A 21506-nucleotide genomic window follows, 5' to 3' on the forward strand; every position below is an offset into this window, starting at 1 on the left:
TTAATTCTGCTGTACTTAGATAATGCAGTGTTGATTGCCCGTACAGCAAATTGCCTCCAGGTCTCACTGGACTCCTTCTCCTCTTATATAGAAGATCTGGATTTAAAAGTGAATCATTCTAAATCACTTATTATGACTTATGGCAATCAAGTACGAGGTCAAAACAATTTTTCATGTGGGAAATACAAATGAAGAAGTTGAAGGATTTTAATTACCTGGGGATTTTGTTTAGGGCTTTGTTTAAATGGAAGTCTCTCCTAACTGTATATTAGCAACAGTTTAGTAGATATATCGAGGACATTTTTAGATTTTCCAACAGACCATGTCAAAAATCTATTATGAGATGGCTAGCCTATACAAAAGCAAATGTATATCAGTTGGGTTATATGGAGTGGGTTTGTGGGGCTATACCGATGTGGGAATCCTTCAACGTGTAGAAAATTGCTTGACTTGCAGGCTTCTAGCAGTCCCCAAGGGGTCGGCCACTTTTATTTGTCACATGGAATTAGGCCTCCCATATTTTGAGGATTTGATGGGTCTTGGTTCGCTTATGTTGTGGATCAAGTCCTGGGGGAATCTGGAGGCTGCTTTGGTTAAAACCTGCATCTCTTATAGTCTGTCTTTGGATGGGGTTGACTAGATTCCCTGCTTTTCATACCTAAAGAAAACCTTTGAGGCTATAGACCGGAAAGATTTGTTTGAAAACCCTCAAGCGATAGCTCCAAAATGCTAAGAGGAAGTCAGGCAAAATTCTCTTAATTATCGCAGGGATATGAGGTTGTAGAGAGTCCAGGCCTTGGTGTCAGTAACAAGATATGCTCTGGTTTTAATTACAAGGAATTTGGAACCTTACTTATGCTGAATTACAAACTCCACCTACTGTTGCTATCTTGCATTTTTAGATTGAGTTTCATTCATTTTAAGGCAGCATTCCTTTTGCAATGTGTTTTGTCACATGATCTACCCCCGTGTCATTGTAATAATGTTATAAATAAAAGCACGTCACTGTATAATGTGTTGCTCATTATATGCAATGCCTAGGCACTCTTGTGATCCCCGTTCTCCGCAGATCAAAACTGAGACAACACCAGGAAGCTTTGTTGTTTTTGCAAAATCTGTCCACAATAGAGATTTATCATTCAGTTTTAAATTGTATTAGTAGGGCATTGGTAATAAAGAAACGGTATGAGGTGCTTCTTGTCTGATTGTATTACTAACTTTATTGTCATGTCTGAACCACTTTTTCATTAATTATGTACCCGCCACTATGTTGATTCTTTTCAGATCTTGTTTTTATGCTGCAAGTTTCTTTAAATGCTGCTATTAGAACGAGAAACTCCAAGATTTTAGAATGATGTAATGGATTCTGTGTTGTATTAGCATCCTAATTGTTTTTAACTGATGCTTGGATTGTTCCAAAATGTAGTAAATCATGCACTCGATTTTAGCTCACCTAGTTGGATTTTGTATTGTACTGTACTGTTTTTCTTTTATGGCTTACTTGTTTTAAACGGAATAAAGATGTATTCATTGATCAATTGTATTACAGGGAGTTGAAGGGTGTGGAGTGTCTGGAGGAGTAATGTCTCTAGAGTTAGTATAGGATAGTGTTGTGGTATATACAGTGGGATCTGATTTAACACTTTATTGTTCAAATAGACTCAGTAGTGACTTAATAGGCTTAATCCGACCATTAGAGTACATTGAGTCTGGTTATTTTGTGTCATGGATAGAGGGGTCTTTTGCCTGAAGTGTGTATGTATGTATGTGTGTTTGTGTACTTTTCTGCTATGGCTAAGCAAAGGTTAAGTGGTAGACATGGGTGATGAATAGATTCATTTGATGACTGTGAGATATTTAAATTTCATTTCTGTATCAGGTATGTGAAAAGCGTGTCTGTTGGTGGTGGTGGGAGAAGGTTCCAGTCTGCTTTGAGAGCTTCGAAAGCAGCAATTGATGTTAGTCCTGTGTTAGACTCTATGTTGTTAGTTTGAGTTAGCAAGGGTGATGCTAAAGACGGTTGAACTGAGGTAGACACAGGAGATTCCAGTATTGTAGAAAGATATGTTCGAGGCATATGGCTGTAGATTACACACTTGTGCATAGATCGCCATCTGGTGTTGGGCCCCGATTGTTTGCAGTTTGTTTTTCCTCTTGGAAAGTCTTTGGAAGTCACGAGGTCCGTGGCTCCTCCCTTGGATCGTATTGTGCATGGGCTTCGGCTCCATCCTCAGATTGTTTTTTTCCGCCATCGGGCTCGGCTGTAATCTTCGCGCTCCGGTTCCGAACAGCTTCCAGTTCGTCGATCGACGCGCAATCCTCACCCCAATTCGCGGTATTGTTTTCGATCGCGATCTCCCCACTCAACGCGCCTCTCATCGGCAAGACCTTCGGTTCCAGTCGTCGACGGCGGCCTTCGGGCGTACCCAAGCTCCGGTCCTGGCTAATGGAAAGGACTCCATTTAAAAAGTGTCCTCGATGTGGGTCCAAATTCCCCCACACCGATCTCCACGAGGTGTGCAACTTCTGCCTCTTCCCTGAACACGAGGCTCGAGACTGTCCGGCATGTAAATCCTTCCGGTCCAATAAATCGATTCCGGACCGAAGAGCCAGAAGAACCATGGCACACTCTTCGACGGCGATCCCGGACGACATCTTCGGGGAAGGCGTCGACGCTCCAGAACAACACACGGACGAGGGACTTGTCAGCGCATCCGAAGCTGACGATTCAGATGTGGAGGACATCACTCCGGCACAGAGGGACGTGAGTACTACTCTACCCCCCCCCACACCGGCACCGAAAAAGGCTTCGGTCACGCCTTTGCCTTCAGGCCTAAGCAAGACCAAAGACACTGCTTCCCACACCGCACCTTCGGGACCGGTAAAGAAGCCAATTACGCCTTCAGGCGGCTCGGGCTCGAGCCAGCCCACCGTCAGAGCCGATAAACACTCTTTGGCACCGAAAAAGAAACCGGCCTCCATCTCGACACCGAACCCACACCGAAACACTCGTGGTCGAGACCCAGCTCCTCGGCACCGACCCCATCTTCGGTACCGACAAAAGCCCACAAGACCACCGGCACCGACACTTCGAAGCCGAAATCCATCTCGGCGCCTACTAAACAATCGGAGCTTTCCAAGCATGGTTCCAAACAACGAACCAGCACCGACAAGCCTAAGAATCCAACGGCCCGACGCCTTCGGCGCCGACGGACGAACCAACCTCTCCAGAACTATTCACACCGGATCCCTTACAAAAAACATTAACTAAGGATCCCAAAACTGGACATTTGATGCTCTCTATCAAAAAGAGACAGTTAGACAAACCTGCTCCGCCTCCACCTCTCAAAAGGAAGGACTCTGCTACCTCCCCTTTCAGACTACCTTCCCCACCGCCACCACCTCCTCCACCTTCCCCTCCTCCACCTCCTCCACCCCCACCTCATCATTCCCCCACCCCATCCCCGGATGATGATGATCAAGGGGATCCATACGACGACATAGGGGATGTACCCCAAGATATACCTACAGGGGACCCCACTCCCACAGGATCCCCAGACCCATGGGACGATTATAATATCCCTGATGTCCCTAACGTCCCACAAGACGATCTTTACCCTTCCAGACCTTCTCCACCAGAAGTCTCCTTGGGGTTCAACCATTTATTGCAAAGGGCGGCACACTACCACGGGGTAGATTTACATACCGACCCAGTGGAGGAGGATTTCCTCCTAGATACATTTGACACCCAGGCGTCAGGTGACGCACCACCACCTGACGCATCAGGCAAGCGTACTGCATCTCAAGCGGCCAATATATGGCGTATCGCCAATACACAAGCACTACTAGCGGGGTATGACAGGGCCCACTATGACGAGCTAGAAGCCATAATGCACCATCTCCCTGATAAATACAAAGCTAGGGCCAATGAGCTAATTCAGGAGGGCAAAACAATTACCAATACCTCCATACGTTGTGCCTTAGATGCACCAGACACAGCCTCTAGGGCTATCAATACTAGTGTCCTCCTCCGTCGCCATGCCAGGCTACGGATATCAGGTTTTAAACCGGAGGTACAAGCCTTCATCCTCAACCATCCCTTTGACCAGGAACATCTGTTTGGCCCCAAAGTGGATGACGCCCTAGAGAAAATTAAAAAGGACACTGACACGGCAAAATCCATGGGAGTCTTACAATCTCACCCTCCCAGACACTCCTTTCGCCGCTCTTCCTTTCGGAGCACATCCAGAGGCTACTCCTCAGAAACCACTTCCACTTCATACAAATCCCCTACTCAGTCCACCTTTACAAGGGGTTACCAAAGAGGCGGCTACAGGGGCAACATAACAAAGGCAGAGGCAAAACAAACACCGCCCGCTCTGCCACCGCGCCTACCCAATGACTTCCCTCCACTTCCCCCAGACCATCACACTCCGGTCAGGGGCAGAATCCAACATTTCCTTCCGGTCTGGACTACCATCACCTCAGACAAATGGGTAACACAAATAATTCGGTCAGGCTACTGCCTAGAACTAACATTTACCCCCCCAAACATTCCACCCAGGCAACGCCCGATGTCACCAGAACATCTGCGGCTACTCAAGCAGGAGGTAATCTCCCTCCTAGACAAAGAGGCAATAGAACACGTTCCTACCAACCAACACAATATGGGGGTCTACTCCCTATATTTTCTCATACCAAAAAGGGGCGAGACTCTATGGCCCATCCTAGACCTTCGGCCCCTAAACAAATACATACACTCAGACCACTTTCATATGGTGACGCTTCAGCAGGTACTTCCGCTACTTTCCCAAAACGACTTCCTCACCACTTTGGACCTAAAAGACGCTTACTTCCACATTCCAGTGCACAATGCTCACAGGAAGTACCTCAGATTTGTAGTGGACGGCCAACACTACCAATTCAAAGTGCTCCCGTTCGGAGTCACTACCGCACCACGAGTATTCACCAAGTGCCTAGCAGTGGTGGCCGCACATCTGCGAAGACAACACATTCATGTCTTCCCATACCTAGACGACTGGTTGATAAAGCCAGTTTATACAATCAGTGTGTACAACACACACACACCACGATTCAGCTACTTCACCAGCTGGGCTTCACGGTAAACCACGAAAAGTCCCATCTCCAACCATCCCACATAAAACAAAACCTAGGTGCCACTATAGACACCTCAAAAGCGCTCGCCTACCCCATTCCTGCCAGGATTGCAAGCATTCAGGCTCTACGCGCAAAATTCATAGCACAACACTCCCTTCCAGCTCGGGTGTTCATGCAACTAATAGGGATGATGGCCTCTTGCATCTTCATAGTACCTCACGCAAGACTCCAGATGCGTCCTCTCCAAGAGTGCTTAGCGCACCAATGGAACCAGGCCCAGGGTCAATTAACAGATCTGGTGTTGGTAGACGGTCGTACCCATCGCTCTCTGCAGTGGTGGACCACCACAAACCTTTCCAAAGGTCAACCGTTCCTGGACCCGGTTCAGCAGATAGTACTAACAACAGACGCATCGCTCTCCGGCTGGGGAGCTCATCTATTACATCTCAACATGCAAGGCAAATGGACACCTCAACAGAAGCTACTCCATATCAACCATCTGGAGTTACTAGCAATCTTCCTAGCCCTAAAATCCTTTCAAACACAAATTTCGGGCAAAGCAGTCCTAATCCGCACAGACAACATGACAGCCATGTATTATATTCAAAAACAAGACGGCACACACTCTCCACAGCTCTCTCAATTAGCACAGAGCATATGGAGATGGGCCATACCCCAGAAAATCTTTCTCAAAGCCCAACATGTCCCAGGAGTACAAAACACTATAGCAGATCTACTCAGCAGACAAACACAACAACTCCACGAGTGGGAACTTCACCCGCATGTTCGCTCCCAGATACCCACACCCATTGTCCAAAGGCAATGCGATATAGATGAACTGGTCAGGCAGCTTTGCGTACGCTTTTCTGCCTCTCCCACTCATTCCACTAGTGGTGCGCAAACTACAACAGCACTCCCTCATACTAATATTAGTAGCGCCAACTTGGGCCAGACAACCGTGGTACACCACACTGCTGGAACTATCGGTAGTACCGCATCAAAAATTATGCCTCTCTCCACACCTCTTAACCCAGAACCATGGAGAGATCAGACACCCGGACCCAGCTCAGCTCAACCTTGCGATCTGGCTCCTGAAATCCTAGAATTCGGGTACCTAAATCTTCCCCCTGACTGTATGAACGTCATCAAAGAAGCTAGGCGCCCTACCACTAGAGCGTGCTACGCCGCCAAGTGGAAACGTTTTGTTGTCTATTGTCATAACAACACCATCGATCCCCTAAATGTGTTCATTCAACACATCATAGGCTACTTACTCCACCTACAAAGGTGCAATCTAGCCTATACGTCCATTCGACTACACCTCGCAGCCATAGCAGCTTACCTACAAAACAGGCAACATCTCTCACTCTTTAGAGTACCTGCCATTAAAGCCTTCATGGAAGGCCTTAAAAGAATAATTCCCCCCAGAGTGCCACCCTCACCTGTGTGGAACCTAAATATCGTTCTCACCAGACTAATGGGACATCCTTATGAACCCCTACACAAATGTGAACTTCAATTCTTAACATGGAAAACCGCTTTTCTTCTAGCCATCACTTCCCTCAGAAGGGTCAGTGAGATACAAGCATTTACTATTCAAGAACCTTTTCTACAAATGCACCATAATAAGGTGGTTCTCCGTACCAACCCAAAATTCCTCCCCAAAGTCATTTCTCCTTTTCACCTAAACCAATCTGTAGTACTACCAGTATTCTTCTCGCAACCACAAACAGTTGCAGAAAGATCTCGTCACACACTAGATGTCAAACGAGCCTTACTCTACTACATCGAGAGAACACAACCTTTCCGTAAGACCAAACAACTGTTTGTCTCTTTCTCTCCACCACACAAGGGCAACCCCATCTCCAAGTCGGGGATAGCTAGGTGGATGTCAAATGCAGTCAGATTTGCTACCATAAAGCAAAACGAACGCTATCCGTTCCCCCTAAAGCCCATTCTACACGTAAAATAGGGGCTTCAATGGCTTTTCTAGGAAACATCCCATTAGATGATATCTGCAAAGCAGCTACATGGTCAACACCGCACACTTTCACCAAACACTATTGTGTAGATGTGCAAACTAAGCAACAAGCTAGTGTGGGCCAGGCTGTACTCAAAACATTATTTCAAACCACTGCAACAGATACGGGTGGTCGCCGCTAACGGTGGGTACTGCTATATAATCTATGCACAAGTGTGTAATCTGCAGCTCATATGCCTCGAACGGAATATGCTACTTACCAGTATGCATCTGTTCTTGGCATGTAGAGCTGCAGATCTACACACGCCCACCCGCCTCCCCGGCTACCTGTATCTGTTCCAGTTTATCTTATTTAGATAACACACACATGGGCATCTTCACTGTTATTACTACGCTCCATCTTTCCCTGCTGGCGAAAAACAATCTGAGGATGGAGCCGAAGCCCATGCGCTATACGATCCAAGGGAGGAGTCACCGACCTCGTGACTTCCAAAGACTTTCCAAGAGGAAAAACAAACTGCAAACATCTGGGCCCAACACCAGATGGCGATTTATGCACAAGTGTGTAGATCTGCAGCTCTACATGCCAAGAACAGATGCATACTGGTAAGTAGCATATTCCTTATCTTGCATTGAGTAGTTTGGGCCAGTAATGGTTGGTGGTGTTGGGGTGTGTGTAGTGTAGGGTGTGCAGGTGTTGTGTTATTTGGTGATTGACAAGAGGTTGAAAGATGGTAAAATTCTTCTGTAATGAGCATGAGAGTTTGTGAGCCTCCTCTCGTGGCAGGTGGAGGATCTGTATCGATCAGAAGAGAGTGTGACAATGGCTGTTTGGGGCCATGGGAATGGCATGTGAAGGCTCCAGTTGGAAGAGTCTTTGTTGTCTGATGAACGTTGGGTTGGTAGTGTGTTGTTTTGTCTTTGAAAAGCAATGATAAGGATCAAGCGTAGAGATCGGAGGAGGAACAGAGCAGGCAGGTGGGTGAGGGAATTATGGCTCATGGATGGAAGATGTGAAGAGAGTGTATGAGACTAAGTAGATGAGGATGACTGCTCATCTGTAGTGGTCAAGAGGACGTTGAGAAAGAGTGAGGATTGAAGGATATTGATGTGGACATTTGGAGAGTTCCAATTGAGAATGAATGGCGTGGCATGGGGTGTTTGAGGAGTTAATAAGTGTGGAAGAGTTGGATAAAGAGAATGTTGTGGGTGGGATTGCGGTCTGGTAAGATGCGGTGATAGCTGTATAAGAAAGGGGGAGCGGTTCCGTTTGAGAGATAGATTCCTGAGTGGGTGAAGGTTCTATGGGGATAAAGTATGACTAGTGTGTGCTGTAATAGGGGCTTGTGTGCAAACAAATGAGGAGGGCTTTGTGTAGGTTATGTGTTATATGTGAGGGTCCATTGGTGTTTTATGTATTTGGAAGACTTGTTCAGTACTTTATTTGAGAGAGGGCTGGCTAGATCACTGGTATTATTGTTGGTGTGTCCTGCTGCTGAGGCGTGGGCTACAGCAGAACAAAAGTAATGATCATTTGTTACTAAATTGGTATTGGTTGTTGGATTTTGAAAATCTAGGGAACTATGTAGAGGTGGAATTGATAATCTCAAGAGAGTGACAGGAGCTGTATTTGTGCTTCTTACAAGCTTCACCCCATGTGTTTAAGGGCACATTTAACCACTTTAACGTGGTTGATAAACCATTCACGTTCACCACATTACATCTTTAGTGCATTAGACATGAATAGTTTGTCCCCCACACTAAAGAAGAAAATGCATTCCAGGCACCGATCAGTGCATGAGAGTTACCACTAAAAAGGGCACAATTTCCCCTTTCCAGCGGTACCTCTCTCTAGTGGATACCTGCTTAGGGATTGCTGTGGGGTGGGGAGGCAGAAGGCCCACTAGATAATAGGGAAGGTCCTGTCATTGTTTTTTAAACAAATGAATGGGGTGGAGGGGACCCACTCCAGCGTCGTGCCCTGTCCCCACTGCAAAAAGTGTAGAATAGATGTTTCTACTTCACAGGGTGGGCTGAAACACCACTAGACACCAAAAGCCTATTAGACATATGGGAAGGATAATTTATTTTTAAAATGGCGTGGGCGAGGCCAACTTCGACATTGGGCTGTGCTCCCCTCCTCCCCCAAAAGATATGACAGTCTTCTTGCTCCTATACCCCGCCCTCACCCTCTAGACTGATTGGCAGTATTACCAGTCCGTCCCGCCAGGAGCAGAAAGGCTACAAGAGAAAGGTCATTCTGTGTTTTTTAAATGGTTGTGAGTGGCCTCCTCTCCTCCCCCGCAGAACAAGGGCACAACAGTCCTAGTACCTGTCTCTGGGGGTGATTTGAGGTCTTTACACCAGATTTGCGCCTCTGAAGAAGCAGAAAGCCCTCCATACACCTGGGAGGATATTTCTTTTAGTAAAATTGGGTGAATGCAGCCCATCTTGGTATTGGGCTGTGCCCGACCCATCCAAAGGGCATGATAATCTTGCTGCCCCTTTTATTCTAGGGAAGGGCCTTATAAAATGGGGTGAGGACTGCACTAAGACAGCAATGAATTAACCTATGGCCCATGCAAAGATCACAGTGATAGTACATTGACTTCATATGGTCTCAGTTCTCATCTATTCTTGTATGGGTGATACCGTTTTTATTGAGCGAATTATGGGAATGATTAGTGAAAAGAAGTTTGTGGATCTCCACTGATTCTGGAACTTAACCTCACAGAAAAGTAAGAAAAATGTTGGGTTTTAGCTAAAGGTTGAGGTTTTCAAAGCATTCTGGGTAAGAAAAGGGATGGGATCCTCGCAAGTAAGAATTCAGGAGGAGCCTTAAGACCTGGCTCTTCCCAGTAGCATGATGCCCCCTACTCTGCCCCCCTCAGCATTAAAACATCTCGTTTGGTTGGAGCGCTTGGATACCCGAAGGGTCACAGTGCGCTATATAAATATTTATACAATACAATACAATACAAGTAACTCCACTGTGGATTCCCCTATGCCTCAAGTATTAGACTGGACCCAGAATTTGTTTCAGCAATTGCTTCTGCACACAATAGCTAGCATGGGGCCTCATTAAATTCTACACAGAACAGGGGGAGGCAGAGTTTGAGCAATCTGGAGGTAAAGTATCCACCTGAAAGAGTGTTACAGAAGATAAGACCTTTTCCTTCTGATGGATACTTCCAAACACAGATTCCTTACCCTTAAAATAGATACTAAAGCAGAACTTCCCATAAGATGGACAGTTTGGATAGGGGATGCTACACCAGGAAACCCTGCACAACTGAGCAAACAAAATGCCCTTTGCAAACTTGTGAATCAAGGCAATAATGCTGATTAAGGTGTGAACGGATGCCCATGTAGCCACCTGCCAGATGTCCAGCACAGGAACACACCTGCTAAGGCTGTAGTGGCAGCTTTAGGTAAAGAAGAATGAGATTCAAGGCCCTTAGGAGGCGGCTCCCTAGCCAAAACATTGCACATTTTTATGCAGGGGACAGTCCTTCTCAATAAGGTCCATTTGTAAACAGCTTTCTGTGAAGAAGATGCTGACTCTCATATGTCTTCAATCTTCTTTATTCAGGACATACATCATCCAAGGTCCCATCCACAGAACAGTAGTCTTCAACTGACACCAACACTGACATCAACAAGCAGATGTCATTACATTCTACACAGATGTCATTACATTCTACACCTACATAACATTCCATAACCAAGTCAATGGATACCTGTAAGCTATTAACAAAGATATGAAAACATCAAGGATACCACACACCTCCCCCCGAATCAACAAAAAGAAAAGACAAATACAAGGATGTACATTGTTTCAAAATAACACTAAATCATTGAGAAAAGCAGGAACTGTGAGAGCACATGAAAACCTACTCTTAATGTTCCGATCAATCTAACACAAAATCATGAAGAGCAGCAGGAACTCTAACAGCACGTGAGCTCTTACGCAATGAAGCACTATCATCCCTTCGTATGGACCTAGGCACCAGCCTGGAAAGTTTGTCCTCACACTCAGGTAGATTATTAGGGATCAGTGATATCCTATTTAAGTTCCAAATGCGTCCATCATGAAGTTTAACCGCATTGTTAAAAAGTTTAACAACCTTAAAAGGAGAGGAGAACTTTGAGGCACCCAATTTATGAGGAAGTCGCACTCTAACACGATCACCAACATTTACACAGGTGCGAGCTACCGCATGTCTAACATCAAACTTACTTTTCCTTTGCAAGGACTTGGCACTTTGTCTTGCTAGCATCTGAGCATTACTTAAATTTTCCGTCTCAGCCCCTTTCTCCCTCATCCAGGACTGGAACAGTACACTATTAGGAGTACGACCTCTAAAAAGTTCAAAGGGAATAGCACCGGTAGTGGAGTGAGGTGTGATCCTGTAAACCTTGACTCTCTCATGAATCCCAGCTACCCAGTCTTTCCCTTGCGCCTTGGCTAACTGGATGGACTCCTTCAATACTCGGTTGAATCTCTCCACCATCCCATTACATTCAGGATGATAGAGAGAGCAACGTTTGTGTTTAATGCCCTTTTTTGCTAAAAACTCTTCCATATCACTTGAGACAAACTGAACCCCATTGTCAGTTAACAAAGATTCAGGAAACCCTTCTCTTCCAAAAACCTCCTCCAAGAACTTAGTTACATTACTAGTCTGTATACTCTGTGTAACTTTTATTTCTGGCCATCTAGAGAACATGTCCATCAGAACTAGAACAAAAAACTGGCCACTCTTATTGTACACAGGCCCTAGAATATCCAATGCTACATCTTGCCAGCATCGAATAGGTGCTTCACGAATAACCATAGGTTGTACCCTGGTTTTGCATACCTTATCAGATATGTTACACTCAGTGCAATCTCTTATCAGACGTTCCACACTTAAATCTACACCAGGCCACCAGAAATGTAGACGCACTCTTTCTTTTGTCTTTGAAATGCCCTGATGACCTTGATGTGCAAGATGAATGATTTTCCCCCTAATCACAGACGGAGGAATTAATCTTGTCCCTCTCCACAACAGACCTTTACTCACAGACAGTTCATTCCTCACGTTCCAATACCTACGAGCATTTTCACTCAAATTTCTCAATAAAGGCCAACCATCCGCAATTAAACCACAAATTTCTATCAAATCTACATCCGCAGACATGGCATCCCTCCAATCTCTTTCAGTGACAACACCCTCAACAACTTCACACACCTTAAATTGGTCAACCTCCCAAGAGTCCTCAACATCCTCAGCACTATCTTCATTTTGCGTTGGAATTAGCCGGGACAGACAGTCCGCAACCTTATTGTCAACCCCTGGTATATATTTGACCACAAAATCAAAGTCTTGTAGCGCAATTACCCACTTGCAAATCCGTGAAGAGATTGCATCAAGACTTTTCTTGCAAAACACATCCTTTAACGGCTTGTGATCCGAATGAACAGTAAAAGCATTACCCCAAAGAAATTTTTTAAGCTTCTTGATTGCCCAAAAAATGCACAGTGCCTCCTTCTCAATTACAGAATAAAGAAGCTCCGGACCTACCAAAGCTCTTGAGAGAAAAAGAATGGTGACCTCTTTCCCATTCCTGACTTGCTTGAGAACTGCACCCAAACCACGTGAGCTTGCATCCGTAACAAGTATAGAGTCTGAAGTGATGTCAAAACTCTGTAGAGAGGGAGCAGAATTAAGAGCCACCTTAACATCATCAAATTCCAATTGACATTTGGAGGACCAGATAAATTTGACCCCTTTTTTTAAAAGAGATCTCAAATTAGGTGTACGGGAAGCAAACTGCGGTACAAATTTATTATAATACTCCGCCATACCTAGAAAAGTAACCAGCTCATCTCTGGACTCTGGAACCGGTAGTTCACTTATAGTTTTAACCAGACTCACCTTGGGTTTGACCCCAGTGGACGTTAGACAGTGACCTAAATAATCAATTTCTTTAAGATTAAACTTGCATTTATTTTCTCTTAAGGTCAAACCCCTCTCTGCAAATCGTTGCAAAACAGCTTTCAACCGTTGGTCATGTTCCTCTTGGGAGGAACCATAAACCAGCACATCGTCCTGGTATATTTTTACCCCATGAATCCCATCAAGTACATCCTCCATGACCCTCTGAAACACAGACGCTGCGGAAATCAAACCAAAAGGCAGCCGAGTAAATTTGTAAGTTCCAAAAGGGGTTATGAAAGAAGTAAGACTCATGGATTTCTCATCAATTTTGACCTGGTGATATGCAGCCCTTAAATCCAAAGACGAGAAAACACAAGCATCTCCAAGCTGTGTCAACATGGTTGTAATGTTGGGTAACGGATATTTATCAGGTACAACCTCACGATTGAGAGCGCGCAAGTCCACACATAAACGAACCTCTCCGGAAGCCTTGCGTGCCAAAACTACCGGAGCCAACCACTCACATGCCTCAGTCTCCACAATGATACCTTCCTTTCTTAATTTCTCTAATTCTAGACGCATTGGTTCTAGCATGGCCAAAGGAACATTACGTACTTTACACGTAACAGGATTTGCCTCTGCTTTTAGAGTTATGCTGTGAGTGAATCCAGAGAGACAACCTAGTTTATCACTAAACACATTTTTAAATTGGAGCTGCCATGCATTACCTGGTTTATCTTTAAGAGACACGGAGTTCAAAGTACCAGGGCCGTGAGAACTAACTCTAGAAGTAGTACCCAAATCTCTTAGAACTATACATGGGTCACAACCAGGAGCTAATGACACTCCTAAATCTGCTTGATGAAACCAACTTATTATGCTGTCGCCTCTGCAGGAGATGTAAATCTTACCTGCAGTTAACCTTCCTTTATATTCGATGTCACCTAAGAAGTACCCAAACAGTTTTATAGGCTGTCCACCATATGCAAGAGGTTTGATGTCAGGCTTAAATACCTTGACCTTACCACGCAATTCCTTATCAAAAAACACTTTTGGTATTAATGATATCTTAGCCCCAGAATCAAAAAGCATTTTGATACAAGAACTGTTCACATTTACATCGTCTAGAGGACCCTTACATTTTTTATCACCATTAGGTAGATAAACTTCCCCACAGTCAACATCATCATAGTCCGAGTTACTTTCCTCTTCTACCATTATCTCTTTAACACGCTTACCCTTGTTCAGTTTCTGTGCATTGCAAGCTCTGGTAAAATGACCCACCTTCCCACAACTAAGACATTTAAACTTAATCGCAGGACATGATTTGTCATTAGCTAGATGATCAAGAGCATTACACCTGTAACACCTGAGCTTACTCTCAACTTTAACTTTAGAAAAACCTTGAGAAGAGGAGGAAGCACGTTGAGAGCTAGAAGACTTGGGTAAAGGTTTGAATTGAGACTGTTTTTTACTGACATGAAGCACTTTCTCTTCGGGAACACTCTTTTCTTTTTTTTTAATTGTCTCAACACAAACAAGGGAATGCTCTATTCTTTTTGCTATGGCTATGACCTCATCAAGGTCAGGATCATCTTTTTGCCAAAGCTCATCTTTTATTTTCTCTATGTTGCAGCCAAGCATGAACTGATCACGTATTCGCTCCTCCAGAGAATCTTCAAACTTGCAAGTGGCTCCCAACTTCCGAAGAGCAGTTACATAAGTTTCCACCGATTCCTCTTCTTTTTGCGTTCGTTTTCCAAATTGATAGCGTTCTAAAATTGTGCTTATCTTTTGAAGATAATGTTTATCAAGTTTTTTTATGTTTATCTCAAACTCATTTAAATTTGTAGACTCTTCTTCGTTCAAGTCAGGTAGATGTTCAAAAACGTCTTGACCCTCTGAGCCAAGACAGTGTAACAAGAGTGCAGACTTCCTCTCAGCACTGAGTGAAACACCACACACTCTTGCATAATTTAAAAACACTTTTTTCCACTTAGACCAGCGAATAGGTGGATCGCCAGGGTCAGAAAGAAAAAATGGAGCGGAAGTTACATTCTGCATTTTAGAATAAATAAATAAATAAATAAATCAATAAGTAAATAAACTTGTGAATAACACTTGTTGAGAATAGAATATACACACTGCAGCGATTATAGTAAAGTTATCCACTTCTCCAAGTATTTGAACAAGTTATTCTATGAGCTGTGCACATCAGCGTGATTGAAAAATTAATCTGTGCACATCAGAGGGAAGATATCAAATTGCGTGCACAAAGTAGCTTGAACAAGAACTTCCGATTAAGTTCAGTCTGTAGAATGACATCTTCACTTTAGGAATTGTTTATATCATGCCACAGGAAGCCTCTCGAACACAGAGAGAGTCGCAGTAATTTGAAAGCAGAGCTTGTTTTACACGAGAGTTGCTAGGCAACGTGTAAACAAAGCTTGTTGTTTGTTGCGATGAAACGCTGCCGAAAGCCGTAACTAAGCGACAAAGAACGACGTGACAGAAGCCCAGAAATACGGAAATAGAGTCCGTCTTCAGTGTTCCATTAACCTCTGCTTAACAAAGGCTGACGTCAGCGCAAGCAAAGAAATGGCATCATTCGATCGAAGGACGATCCTCGAGCTCAAACACCAACGCCTGAGAAAAGCGCGAGCTGGCAGGCCTAGAAGTAAGTTTACGAGTTCAATAGATTTAGCCGAAATACGTGTACTTCAATTAGCCTTGCACTCGCAGTAACAGCCTTGCACTCGCAGTAGGATTAATCGTCAGTGGATGACGAGCTTGTAAAGCAGAGCGTAAAATAAGGTTCAGAGTTTGAATTTTAGCACAGAAGTAAATCGCCGAAATTAGAACAAGAAGAGTTAGGCTTGAAACAGCGCAGCGCTTCAGATGAAAGTCTCAGAGATCAAAATTAAATACCTTGCCGGGTCGGAGCAGTGAGAAACGTCGTGTTGAGACCTTGGTTAAAGTAAAAAAAAAATAATAAGTCTGTTGATGTATGAGCAGGAGCAAAAGATCCCATCAATCGTCGCCAGTGTGAAGAAGATGCTGACTCTCATATGTCTTCAATCTTCTTTATTCAGGACATACATCATCCAAGGTCCCATCCACAGAACAGTAGTCTTCAACTGACACCAACACTGACATCAACAAGCAGATGTCATTACATTCTACACAGATGTCATTACATTCTACACCTACATAACATTCCATAACCAAGTCAATGGATACCTGTAAGCTATTAACAAAGATATGAAAACATCAAGGATACCACACTTTCCCCTTATTCAAACCAGAAAACCCCTCACAAGGAGTTGTCATCCATTAAATGTTCTAAGTTCAATCCTTAAGGGCTTTCTTGGGGTCCAAACAGGGAAGGCTCCCATCCTCTTTGGAGGGATGTCACGGAAAGAAAAAGGCATGGAGTGTGATAAACTGTGCCACAACATTTGGTTGAAAGGATGCCAAAAGGTCCAAAGCACCAACATGTCTGGAAAGAAGGTAGTACATGGCGGTTGTACTGACAGCGCCTGCAGTTCACATACATGGTGCCTGGAAGTAATTACAGTGAGGAAGACAGTTTGAGGATCATAAGTCTAAATGAACCACTGTGCATAGGCTTGAAAATGAATGTTAGACCCAAGTTAAATTTCCACTGCGGGATAACTAAAGGTGCGAGAGGAAACTTATGTAAGCCTTTTCAAAAAACGCATCGCCACTGGTGACTTAAACAGGGAAACTTAGAGAGGTTGTGAAGGAGAAATAACTTTAAACAGTGCCCACTGCAAGGCTATATTGGGCCATAGATGGTACAAATGAAAGTATTTCAGAAAATTTAGCCTACAATGATTTGGCACTACTGTCTTTTCACCTGGCCACAAACTTGACCCAAAGTCCAGAAAAGATGGAATATGTGGACTGATGGCGCACCATCTAGATGATATCCACTACCTCTATGACAAGATCGAATCTATTCAACTTGCGCCACTCAATCTCCGTGCATGGAAATGTAGGTTTGTTTGAAGATCCCGGCCCTCCTGCTAGGACAGTAGGTCCTCCTGCAGAGGTGGGTGGAGTGCAGTACAAATGCTCAGAAGTCCCATTGAAGATGGTGTGCATCTGGTAGGCAACCTTGAAGCTTAAACTGTAGAGTACAGAAGGCTCGAGAGCTGAATCCGCCTTTTCACCAAACAGCCTTGACCATCAATGTGCAGGTCGGTAGAGATGCTGGTACATTTTTAGAGATCCCACTGATGATGAGTAATCATAATAGTGCCCATAGTGTGTCCTACACATTTTGTGATGTTCAGTCCAGGGCGTAACTTTGCTGCATCCTGTCCTTAGCATACTGACTAGGCAAAAGTATATAGAAACTCCTTTGAGAGGACGGGCAAGATCTTACTCGCCATGTCTCATTAGGCATGGGTGTATATGCCTATCAGGAAGATTACATTAAAAAAGAGTAAAGCCAAGCTCACTGCCTAGCACATCAATGCATTTAGATTCTCTAAGTGGCAAAGGCTTTTGATTCACGTTGCGGACCGAAGCCTGCACTACAAAGCTTTTTGGTGAAGTTTTGAGTCAATAAGGCTGAGTCACCCTGAGCAGGCCCGAGACACCTCGATATGCAGCACTTGCCGGGAGTACAAAGTAAACCTTCGTCTATGCCACATCCTGTGTGTGTATTAGGGCTACATTGAAGGGAAGTAAACGCTCTGAAGATGAAGGGCCCAGCTGTAAGATTTCAGTCTGGTGCAAACAACAATGTGGTCTGTATTTGAAAAATTTGTGTATGTTTCCTTTCATTAATTGATGTGCCAAAAACCTTACTAAAAATATTATTGCATACTTACTTTTGTTAAAGAATTGTTGCCAACAGACCACATTGTTGTTTGCACCAAACGTTACCCAGGTTATATGGCGTATCTTGGGTTACCTCATTAGTATAGAATGGTAAGAGTTCAGTTGGCTAAAAAGCTTTAGTTTCAACAGTAGGCAGTTATATATTGTGCCACACCTCTGCTGCCCTCTTTCCTTGTTGGGGGTGGCTCTCCAAATGTGGAGGCCAATTGCATTTCTGGTGAGTGCTAAAGACCACCTACTTTTGGGAGGTTTAGATAAAATCCATCATTGTTATGATGAGGGGGCAAATCGTCTGCCTCTTCATCGTCTCTACTTTGTGAAGCATCATGAATTTCCAAGACATCTGAGTATGAGCCTAACAAGGTGTCTAGGTGCTGAAGGTACCTACATTGTTGTAGAGTAACTACCGGAGAACCTTCCCATACCACTGGCTGTGCCTTAGTGATCTCATAGTGAGACATTGGCCAATGTGTCCATACTGTCCTCAGCTCTGAGACTGGCATCTCTGAAGCCAGAACCAGTGTTGGCCTGATCATAATAGACAGAAAGGAAGTGGAGGCATGGCTAAATACTAAACAGGGTCAGTGGCGCTGGGAAAGTCCACACAGGTGAATGTCCAGCTGGGGTCTGTGATGGTTCTGTGAGGTTCGAAGGCACTTAATGAGACACTGAATCGCCTGAAAGACCTACAACATTGCCTCATTGAAGGCCTCTATCTTCTGCTGAGGATAGCTGGTGAGCACTTGTTCCAGCTGTATGATGGAATCCGAATCAGATAACTGGCAAGGAGTTGTGCCTTTGAGTACCAGGTATGCAAACCCTCCCTGGAGTAGAAGTGTTGTGGAAAGACTCCTTCTTAGACTTATCCGAGGACTGGTACTTGTACAAAGACCAGGACTTGAAGGGGAGCAACCCACGATTTAGAGCATGATGGGCTCTCCGTTTGTTATGCTAAGTGACTTAAAACTTTGCCTCCTGCTCCCCGATCATACACTTGGAAAGAATGGGATGGAAAGAAACTTATAAAGCGCATTATGCCAAGGCGTCAAAGTGCTAGAAAGCAACAGAAAGAAGCTTCCAGCGAAGAGTCATGTTTTCAATTGCTTCGGAAAAGCTGCAAAAGAGTACAAACTAGCAATATGACTTCTGTATCCCACAGGTGCAGCACAGCTTAAAACCTGTAGTTTTCAGGGCACATATCACTAACAAAATAATTTTGGAGGTCTTCAATACACAGACAGACATTCAAGAGCAGTCCTCGATTTGTGTTAAAAGGCACAAAGTAAAGTATCTGACATCAGTAGGCAAAAGTGGTATCTGAAAGCAGCTCTCCACCATCACCTCCAAAAGCGAGGAAGAGTTGCCTTGGAGTCCAGTGCCTTTATATTTCGGTGTACAGGAGCGATTTCTGAAAAAAAGTGTTTGAATCCAGTACGCCAACTGGAGGAATTAAAAGGGTGAGGAATCTGTGGTTAGAAGTATCAGTTGGAATAGCATCTACTGTTAAATGGGTTCCATTTAGATTAATGGACAAAGAGATAGACACAGAGGTTTATGATCAATAGAAAAGGGGCAGAGATGATTTACTAGGAAATTAGTTCAGAGTTGATGTACCTGTTGGTGAGCGCAGACATTGAAAGACTCCAGATCAGGTGCAGATATTGACTGACTAGGGAGAGGGTGCCATGGCTGGTGTAGCAGATACTAGGGGGTAGAGATCGAGTCTTAGGTAGGGGTGAGGTGCAGAGGTCAGAAGCCTTCGCCGTGGGGCAGATATTGGTTCATTTGGGTAGGGGTGCAGATGTTAATGGGGTGTGCAGAGATTGATGGGTCTGAGCATGGCCCGCACCGATATACAAGCCCATCATACTGGTAGAGATTGATGGGCTTGCATACAGGTGTAGAGGTTGAAGGGCTTGAATGCAGGTGTGCAGGTTAGTGGGCTTTAGTAAGCATGCAGAGATTGATCGACTTGGGGATGAGTGCAGAGATCATGGGTATGAGAATAGACACAGCGATTGATGGGCTTGGTTACACAAGCAGAAGTTGATGAGCTAATCTGCATAACCGCACATGTTGCAATGATTTGGAACTGAAAGATAGCATACAGCAAAGCAATCCCCCCCTTTCAGAACAGACTGCTATTTAAAAAGCTGCCAAAGTGCTGTATTCTTTACCGCCTTCCCCATTTCGTCTTGCAGGAACGTGATTCATGGGAGCGACTCAACAGAAAGTGCAAGAAAGGAAATCAGTCTGTGGTTCAAGCCGGAAGAGCTGGTCTGTTGGGAAGATTGTGCCCAGCAGTGGATCTATGAATAGGCCGAGTGATTGGAGTGGTGGCAGCGACACTGAGCGACAAGGGTGTTCTTAAGAGGAGAGTAATCATGTAGCGCCTGCATACATAGGTCTAGGCACTGCTTTATGAGGATCTCTTTGGCATGAGGACATGAAATAGAGTGTTAGCTGCACTTGTTAAAAAAATAGACTACACAATAATGCAAACAATTTGAGCCTTAGCCATTCAATATTCGCAATCTCACAGTTTCTATTCATGCCTGGATTCCAAGATGAAATCCTTTGACTAAGGACTGCATCATGGGGTTGTATTTTTGTGTATGATCATGTGGATCTTTTTTTTAATTGCATATCATTAATTGTAAAATCCAACTCTGCCGTCCTTGTGCTTCACATATGCAACGAGGAGTACTCTGATATCATGCACAGTGAGACTGCTAAGACCATCGTTTTCCTTCTTAGTTACACTGTACAGCATGCTATGTCTGCAGGGTAGACCTGAAGAGAAAGTTCCACCCACAGGATGTATGTGGTAAATAATACCACATTTCAAAGGAATATATTGACCCTCTTCCAACCAGCGGAAACAAGCAGAAGGTTTCCAGACTACAGACATGGATGATGCCTCTTTACCGCCTGACCTCTCCATGGGACTCCAAGTCCGGGTAGTGTCACTGTGCTGTGTGCCTCCGTCCATATTGGACTGCTGCTAAGTGGTAGCTCCACTGCAGGGTCTTTCTCTAGAGCGTAGAAGTGGTTACAGAAGCAGAGCAATTGATACACTTTTTACAGTTGGGAAACGTAAGTATGTGCTGTTACTCAGGAGTGATTGTTTACACTGCAGCTCACACGTATCTTTTATAGTTCTGTCAATCTGCTTTGTAATAAAAAGAAAGTGCATAGAAACAAAAAATTGTTGTAATTTCTTATCCTACATGGCCTCTGTGCTTGTCAGTACCCTTTGGACAGGTATCAGGAAGGGGAGCAGCAGGGTGTGGTGCTGAGGAACACAGATGGTGATCTTATCGCCTACAGAAGAGCTCGCTTTTTTACAGGTGAAGGTGCAAAGACGGTAGGTAGTTGATGAAGACGGAGCATACACCAGCACCTCAGGTGGCATGGTCTATAGTGCTGTTTCTGCACTTAATGCATGACCAGGAACTTCAATATCCATCACGTGCGTGCAGTTTTACCTAATGATATCTATTGACTCAAGGTCTGCAGAAAACCATTATTATTACTTTTTGACAAAAAAGAAAATTTGAATGGAGAAACTCCGGCGTGGGAAAGGTGCTAGTCATTTATGCACATTTTGG

General features: G+C 44.3%; 1 protein-coding gene across 1 annotated transcript in view; it reads left to right on the forward strand.

Moving 5' to 3' along the window:
* NME3 (NME/NM23 nucleoside diphosphate kinase 3) overlaps nt 1-21103 on the forward strand; it is a 149327-nt gene extending 128224 nt beyond the window's left edge. Inside the window, exon 5 of the mRNA XM_085628363.1 lies at nt 20097-21103. Coding sequence (XP_085484489.1) covers nt 20097-20214 — 118 coding nt within the window. The 3' untranslated portion in view covers nt 20215-21103. The remainder of the gene's footprint in view (nt 1-20096) is intronic.
* The last annotated feature ends 403 nt before the right edge of the window (nt 21104-21506 follow it).

Source organism: Triturus cristatus, chromosome 10 (assembly GCF_964204655.1).
Source record: "Triturus cristatus chromosome 10, aTriCri1.1, whole genome shotgun sequence".
Classification (NCBI taxonomy): domain Eukaryota; kingdom Metazoa; phylum Chordata; class Amphibia; order Caudata; family Salamandridae; genus Triturus; species Triturus cristatus.